This window comes from Cryptomeria japonica, chromosome 1, assembly GCF_030272615.1.
Source record: "Cryptomeria japonica chromosome 1, Sugi_1.0, whole genome shotgun sequence".
Taxonomy (NCBI): domain Eukaryota; kingdom Viridiplantae; phylum Streptophyta; class Pinopsida; order Cupressales; family Cupressaceae; genus Cryptomeria; species Cryptomeria japonica.
The window spans coordinates 661,204-670,180 of NC_081405.1; the positions used below are offsets into that span (position 1 = coordinate 661,204).

Sequence of the window (8,977 nt, forward strand, 5' to 3'; positions counted from 1 at the left end):
AGAAGATGACTCCCAAAGAAGCTTGGTTAGGGAGGAAACCAAAAATCAACTACCTCGGGGTTTTTGGTTTGACTGCATACACTTGGATTCCTAATGCGAAGAGAACAAAGTTGGATTCCAAGAGTCAAAAGTTGATGCTTATAGGCTACAGTGACAATCATAAGGCCTATCAGTTGATTGATGTGGACACTAACCGTCTCACATTTAGTTGAAATGTGGTTTTCGATGAAGATAGTGGGCCCTTTCAGCTCACTTCTCCCATCTAGCGTCCTAAAGATCATCCTCTGTAGAAAACGGATATAGGTGTTAGGCTTCCATTAGCTTCACCTGAAGGGAGGGATTCTAATGATTCTAAACTTGAAGATGTGGAATCACCAAGGCATGATATTGTACCACTAAAATTCCCTTAGGATAACCTAGATCAGCATCCAAATGAGTTCATACGAGGCAGTCCAAGTCATGTTGCTACACCTGATTTGGAAGTAGATGGCTCTGCTCTCTGACCTAAGTGGTGGGAAAAGCTTATCAATGATGTTAGAGATGATGAGCTTGTTGAGGGCAGATCTTCTAGAGACAAGAGCAAGAAGAACACAGTTAAGTTTTCTCTTATGGCAAACATTCAGAGTGTTTATGAGCCCCAAACTTATTCAAAGGCAAAAGGAATACCTGAATGAGAAAAGGCTATGGAAGCTTAACATCATAGTCTTTTGAAAAATAACACCTGGGTTTTGTCAAATCTTCCCCCTTGGAAAAAACCCATTGGCTGCAAATGGGTATACAAAGTGAAATATAAAGCTGACGGAACACTTGATAAGTATAAAGCTCGGTTGGTGGCCAAAGGCTTCTCATAGCGAGAAGGTGTTGATTATGAGGAAACCTATGCTCCCACAACAAAGATGAGCACCGTCCAATTAGTTCTAGCCATTGTAGTTCAGTCTGGCTGGAGAGTCTATTAGATAGACGTAAAGAGTGCAATGGTGATTTGGAGAAAGAGGTTTATATGATGCAGCCTCAAGGTTTTAAGGTTGTAGGCAAAGAGCACCAAGTATGTAGACTGGTAAAGGCTCTTAATGGCCTAAAAGAAGCCCCCAGGGCATGGTACATAAAGATTGATCAGTACTTGGTTGAACAAATCTTTCAAAGAAGTCTTTTGAATCCCAACTTGTATGTCAAGTGTGTTGGTAATGACACAATTTTTCTTGTCATCTATGTTAATAATATCATCATTACTAGTAGTGAACACTTGATTGAACAAATCAAACAGAATTTGTGTCGGGCATTTCATATGACAGATTTGTGACTTCTGCATTATCGTCTTGATGTAGAGGTTTGGGAAACAAGTGGAAGCATTGTCATCTCTCAGTCGAAGTATGTCAGGAGTTTGTTGGAGAAATTCAGGATGCAAGATTGCAAACTTTCATCTACACCAATGGAGAAAGGGCTGAAACTTTCAGCCAAATCAAATTCACCCATGGTGAATGAGTCAGCATTCAAGCAACTAGTTGGCAGTCTCATCTACCACCACTAGACCTGATCTCAGTTATGTTGTGAACTACATATCTAGTTTCATGACAGCCTCAAAAGCCGAGCATTGAGTTGCAGCGAAGCGTATACTGAGATATGTGAAAGGGACACCTAACTTTGGCATTTTGTATAGCAAAAGCAAAGATCCTCGGCTTATTGGTTTTACAAACTCAAATTGAGCAGGTTTTATTGATGATAGGAAGTCTACTTCTAGGTATATCTTCAGTCTTGGCACGGGTGCAGTCACATGGACCAGTAAGAAGTAGCAGGCAGTAGCTCTTTCCTTGATAGAAGCAGAGTATCGAGGAACTGTAAAGGCAGAATGTGAGGCAATTTGGCTTTGAAGGATGCTTTTTGACATGAAAATGTCTCAAGCAAGGCCTTCACCCTTGTACTTTGACAATCAGAGGGTGTTGAAACTTGCCAAGAATTTAGTCTTCCACGAGCAAACCAAATATGTTGAGCTTCATTGTCATTTCATTCGCTAGCTTGTTGAAGATGGAACTGTGGTCTTGCAATATGTTCCAACTATGGACCAAACTACAGACATTCTCACCAAGTCTCTGAGCCCAAACAAGTTTGTAAAATTTAGGGGCAACTTGATGTAGTTGATAGGATGACCATTAAGGGAGGGTATTAGAGTAATTAATTAATTATTTAATGGTCATTTAATTTATTTAGTTAAGATTAGTTTTCTTAGATAGTTTCTAAGTTTGCTTTCAGTTAATGATTGTTTCATTTAGAAACATCAGATTGTAAATTGTTGTTATGTATTCGATTGTTTCTCATTAATAGATTATCAATCTACCATTTCACTCTTCAAAAGAGAGTCATTAAGGAATTTTTGGTCAAATAGAAGAACTTGCCAATAGAGGATGCAATGTGGGAGAATGAGCAAATTTTGCAACACCTAGAGTTGAGATTGCTTGAGGGCAAGTAATTTTGTAAAGGGCGGACTGTAATGTCCCCTTCCTAATCAGTTCGACATGGTGGACTATTAGCCTATTTAGTGGATTCTCATAGGCTAATGAGTTAGGGTTAGAAAACTCTTGGAAACATTTGATCTAGTAGGTTGGTAGTATCAAATGTTTATTTGAGCTCTAGTGGTTATGATGTAACACCCTTGTCTTGAGTGATTTTAGTTGAATTCTCCTATACTTTCTATTTTTAGTAAGTTAGTTTGGGCATTGATTGAACTAGTTGTCAGCATTACTATTTTTAGTATAGTCAATGGATACAGTTTTGGGGGTTATCTTGATATTTGATATAGTCCAGGGGTTTTAAATTAAAAAACAATAAGTTATTAATTAATAAAGTTAAAGATTTAACTTTATCATTATTTTAATTTATTGAATAAAAGGACTATAGGGCGCCTAGTATTATAGTGAAAATGTTTTATTTAAATGAATGGGGCCTTTTTGGGACTTGGACACCACATTGGGGAAATAAAAGTGATTTTAAATTAAATCAAAGAGGCAAAGGCCAAAGAGGCAAAGGCAAAAGGGGGTGTAGCCTTTTGGAGAGCTATAAAAGCAAATTTGAATAGCTCATTTCATATGCTAGATTTGATGTTTTGATATTCTTCTTTACTAGAGGATCTTGTTCTTCATGTTGGTTTGTGAGGACGAAATTCCTTACAAGAAACATCCTCCACGTTGATGAGAGACTCAATCTGGAACGTCTTGGGTGATTTCATGCAGAAGTCACATTGAGCTTAATGGAGTTTTGATTCACCTTTCTTCTTCAGTTTTCTGAGCTTCATAATATCAGAGATCATTCACAGGAGAAGATTGAGAAAGGACATTGTGTTGTTTGCAGTTTTGGAGGGCATTTGAGGAGGTCATACTATATCTCATGCTGGTTGTATGGCCCTAGGAGTGGCATGTGCATTGATAGAGGAGATGGCTAAGGTTTGGAAAGGTGTTTGTTGCTGTTTGGTGACATTTTGGGCCTCCTTCGTCATTTCTATCTATCACTCAGCCTTTGGGGGGGTTCTTGCAAAGTTGCATCCCCTTTCTGCATAGCCAGTTAGCATTTTTATTTGCTAGATCAGACTTATTCATTGCAGCATTTTATGGGTATGTCTGAAATACATTTGTAATGTCATTTCATGAATGAACTGGTTTGTTCATAATTTTGAGATATCTTTTATCTTCAGTTTTGAAATTAAATCTGAGTTATTTTAGCCTTGTATGTTTCCTAAATACTGCCAACTTCTGAGTTATTTAATTGCTGCAAGTATTATAATTATCATACAAATATTCTGCTCTCTTCTTTCCTTTATAAATAATTGTAAATCATTAAAACCAAACACAAGAAAAAAACAGGGCAGAACAGAACTGCACATTACAATTATGTACATTGAACTTCTTTTATGTAAATTTGCAGCTTTTGTATTGCAGACTTCAGTTAAATGTGGTTATCGTAGCTTTATATACAATTCCCTTCATTTGATTTGCTGAATCTTGTGTATTTCATCCACTCCAAGTTTTTTATTTCTACTTGTGTTTTTTAATCTCTTCTTTTAGCTAGAATACGTGAGCATTTGTTAGCTATTTTAAGCTATGTTACCCCAAGTTTCCGGGACGGGGGGATGGGGGGACAGGGGGACGAGTTTCCGGGACGGCAAAGGGGACGGCTATATTAAATATAAGGAAAATTTAAAATATATAGGAAAATTCTAAATGTTCATATGAAAACATGGATAAAGCATGCATCTATACATTATATTCATATGAAAACATGGATATAGCATGTGTATGATACTATGAAAACATTTTAGAATGCAAACATCGAACATACAACATTATCAATAGACTCAATACTCAATATGCACTCATAATTCAGAATTTCAATTCATTCACATTGTCAATATGCATATCATAATAGATATTAAAGAAATAACATACAAAATGCCCAAAGGCCACACTGCTGCCATATTGTTTCATTGTCAATTGCGATATGGAAATCAAAATAGTACTAAGTAAATACTAAAAAGCAAAGTATAATATTTTATTATTTAATTTATTTTCTATTTATAAATTTTAAAATTTATAATATGAATTAATTTAAAATTATAAATATTTGATATGAATTAATAAATTTAATGTTGCCTTTTAAATTTTGATAGAGGGCCCATGTTAGAAAAATAATAAAATATAGATAGTCGTATTTTGATTTCATAACTATTCAAATTCAATAATAAAAAAATTGATAGTCATTTTTTAAAAAAATTTAATATAGAGGGCCCATGTTAGAAAAATTTAAAAAAATTTGAAAATACGACTTTTTTTTTTTAATATTTTTCCCTAGCCCTAGATGTGGGGGACATCTAGCCGTCCCCGGGACAGCTGGGACATCCCCAATCCGTCCCCAGCCGTCCCCAGGACGTATGGACGTCCCCCACAGCTAGGGACGCCGTCCCCCCGTTTCGGGGATGTCCCCTCAAAATTCTGACAATTTGAGGACGGGGGGGGGGGAACGTCCCCTGGCTGTCCCCAAGTCCCCGAAACGTCCCTGGGACTGGGAAAGGGATTTTCAGGTAGGGGACGCGTCCCCGGGTTTCGTAGATTTTAAGTGTTTACTTTAAAAAGAGATACAAAACTCTTTCATCTTGAATCTAAATGTTGATAAGCCTTGTGTCCTTACCCAAGAGCTTAAACATGGGCAATTTCTTTAGTTTGTTTTAATTTGTGTCCAAAACCCAGAGATTTAACTAATATATATCATAGAAAGATAGAGGTCATTTCCTCGGGTTCTATGGTTTAGTTTTGTTTTTTAGTTACAAGGAAGGTTTATCCTTACTGTCCTCTTTTGTGCTGTCCTGAACATTACAGATTAAAGTGCTAGCATGGTTCATGTTATAGTGAATACTACATCACAATTTTGGTTACAGGTTAACGTCGTTGTCCATTATGAACGGATCTAGAAACACTTCATTATGTAAAGTATTGATTGTAGGGTAATCCTGTTTGGTTTTGAAAACAAATATTCTACTTTTAGCTTTTTGTTACTTTTTCAATTATAAAGTTCAAAACATGCTTTTGGTGACATAAAGTTTATATTATTACATGAGTATCAAGCAGTGAACATCAAAGAATACCTAGCTTTCAATGTTTACTGGCTATTTCTGGATTTAGTAGGCCAACTATTCAACTCTCTTTTCCACCTGTAGTACTGGTATGTTATTTTTGTGTTATGTTACCACATTTCAATTTTATGTTTCAACTTTCAAGTTTATAAAGCCTTTGATTAACTCAGAAGTTTAATTTCTAATAATTGTGTTTCTTGATTACAGATAACTCAGCCCAAAGTGTTTGTCCATGGCAATATACACAGTAAAGTGGTTAAGGAGATGAAATGGCTAGGTTGCCCCTCACAAAGAAGATTGTGAACGCATTTGACAGGAAGTAATGTGAATTTATTGCCTTCTTTAAACTGGTTGTAATCTTCAAAATTTGCAATCCAAGAATGCAATAACTGACCTTGTGTATTCTGATTAATAATATTTTGCAGATAAACATATTCAGACATGACAATTTTTTCGTTGACTTGGTTTTTCAAATGTGGAGCGTTCATGTCAAGGAATCTTCATCAAAGACAACAGAGATATTTAAGGTGGATAATAACCATTGAATAATGTCCATGATAACAATGAATCATTGCAAAACGATTTTGAGATATTGCCGATTAAAACCAGCATATATGAATCCAGTTAATGTCATTGAATGTTGTATTTTTACTTTTAGCATTGGCTGGGGAAATATGAGAGACCTCTAAAGGTGACATACTAAATTTTTTTCAGCAAAATGAAATCTGCCTTCGTACATGAGCATAGCAATAATGTCTCAAAGCAAAAAGGCAATACTTTTGATGTTAGTACGAAAAGGGTATCTATAATAATTATAAACAAATTGCCAGACCATGGTTTTGCCCTGGCATTGGCTGATCTGCTTTGCAAATTTCCTCCTTTTCAACAATATGAAAATCGATAGTTACAAAGAGTCAAAATTTGAAGCAACATGCAAAGATTAATATAATACAGCCTAGATTTTCTAGACAATTCCCAATATTGGTTACTATCAAAGACCAGAAAAAGACCCAATGAGTCCGATTCCTTTTGTGAAATGTAGAACAATCATTATTGTTACTGGAAGTAAAATCCCTGATTTGCAGATGAATAGCAAATTCTCAGGGCCAAAAACTATCAATAATTAGATATACACACGTTTAAAACCTTCAAGCCTTGTTGATGTAATAATGATGAAAAAAGGAGAATTCATGACTATTTTCTCTACGAGAAATTAATGATACTTTCTTCTAGTGAGGATCCTGATCTGTGAATAAATGGTGCTTTTTCATAACGCATTGAGCTCCAGCCTTCTACCCCACAGATGAATTTCCATCTAAAGCATCAATATGCATGTAGCTACATTTCCTTCCTAACAAGAATATGGGAGAAGTTCACTTCATAGAACGGAAGAAGCAATTGCAGGATAAATAACAGCATCCAAGCTAGCAAAGCCAATTTGTCTTGAATTATGCAATGATATGTACTAACCCAAATTCATAAAGGCCATTTCCCAACAGAACACAACTAAAATTAGTTGGAAGAATATGCAACAATCACTAGACTATTAAGAGAATGCAGCCATCAGATGCAGAAACTATCTTCAATATGGTCTCTTCATCAAAGAATGTTTCTTCCTACCAGAACTGAAGCGAACAATCAATAGAAAATCAAGATAAACTTCAATTTTAATGGTAAATATGGGCCAAAATGAAGAAAACAATAGGTAACCACTTATACTACAAAGCTTACTTTTAAATCTTTCAATCCCATTTTGCATTAAATTAAACAAGTACTCCTATATAAAGTAAGATCCGTATGGAAAGTGTTACAGGAAAAAAAAATAAAAAAGATAAAATGTCAAAAAAGAAGGGGAAAAAAAGTCAATGTGTGAGGACTCTTCAAGATCATGAGTACTAGATGTCACTGATTAGTCGGAAACTCAAAAAGGTCAAATATTTAAGCATAGGAAAATATAAATGAATATCAAGAACAAACACAAGAAAGTGAAACAAGTAATGCTAAGAGAAATATTGCATCACTTTTAGAGCCTTGGTAAAAAACGGGCTTATACAAAGCTAGAACCAATTTCAACTTTCTCATTAGCAAATACTTTCAACATTCTTTAAAGAACACCATAAAAGTAAGCATTAGATGTCTTGGTAGTTTCCATGGCTTAGATTGCAATGGATGGCACCAAAATCAAACAATCCTCTGGAACCAAGATGCAGAACACAGCTAGAAATCAAAAAATAAATATGGAAAACAGTAAACACAAACACATAAGCAACAAGCATGGAGAGAACATTAACAGCTCTATGGAATCCACTACCTGAAGTTTTTATAATCTAGAAAGTGTCTATCTATAAGATTTCATCACTTGAGAACTGATTTTGACTCTCATAAAAAATCAGTGTTCACATGATTAAATTCCAACTTTTTTTAATATAATTTAATCAAGGAATTTTCTTTACAAAATTGGCCAAGATTTCATCTAGCTATATAATTCACTAAAACAAATGTAATCCATCTTTAACAAAAATGGATTGTATACTTGTTATTTTGTGTGAAAATATACACAAATAGTTCTAAATATGCAGTCTAGAGTTATAAGAGTAAAGAGTATTGGAACGAAGCATCTATCCACAAGAAGAGCATTAAATAACATCACAAATGACAGGTAGCACAAAAATGATCAAGAAGAAACCCAACATTGATGAACTCAGAAAAGAGTTGTTCCTCATGCCATTATCTCATAAGTTATTTCAATGGTTTATTACCTCCAGATAGGCCTACATGGACTTGTTTTGTACAAAATAGTGATGTCGACACAATATCTCTCAATACTCTCACCTTTCCAAACCTTGCCATGACTTACAAGAAAAAATTCAAGCTTCTTGTAGGAAATTGATATCAATTTCCAATATTTTGGAAGTAAAAACTCTCTTCAAAATGAGTGAAGCTAATTTTATGGAAAGTCAAATATTAAAAACAATCTAAATATATTTGACACCAAATATTCACAATTTGTATAGGTTTTACATTTTGGTAGAGTTTTGAGTACATTATAAAATAAAAAGTTTGTAAAGGTGTGAATTAAATTAAATAGAGATTGCAATTTAATTAATCTAACACAACAACAATTAAAAAAAAATCAAAATGACCTTTGAGCACATCATGAATTTCATTGAAAAAGATTTTGAAAATGAAGTTTCACATAATCTTTATTAATTTTCCACATAGCTAAAAGTTTCACTACTTTCTACAACTACAAAGTGCCAAAAGGTTCTTCATACCGTAGTTGAAAAACTCAAACTTGGCAAACCTTAAAATTTTAAAAAATCAACAATCTAATTGAACATTCATAGACATAAATATTTAAAA

The 8,977-nt window shown here is 34.5% G+C and overlaps 1 protein-coding gene across 3 annotated transcripts in view; it reads left to right on the forward strand.

Annotated features, from left to right (window-relative positions):
• Window positions 1-6,472, forward strand: part of LOC131036644 (dol-P-Man:Man(7)GlcNAc(2)-PP-Dol alpha-1,6-mannosyltransferase) — a 229,051-nt gene extending 222,579 nt beyond the window's left edge. For 2 of the 3 annotated variants that reach the window (XM_057968579.2, XM_057968580.2), the window contains 3 exons: window positions 5,610-5,703; window positions 5,822-5,933; window positions 6,040-6,472. In XM_057968579.2, the coding sequence (XP_057824562.1) occupies window positions 5,610-5,703; window positions 5,822-5,917 (190 nt within the window). In that variant the 3' untranslated portion in view covers window positions 5,918-5,933; window positions 6,040-6,472. The remainder of the gene's footprint in view (window positions 1-5,609; window positions 5,704-5,821; window positions 5,934-6,039) is intronic. The other variant, XR_009104127.2, reaches the window with a different exon arrangement.
• Window positions 6,473-8,977: the final 2,505 nt, after the last annotated feature.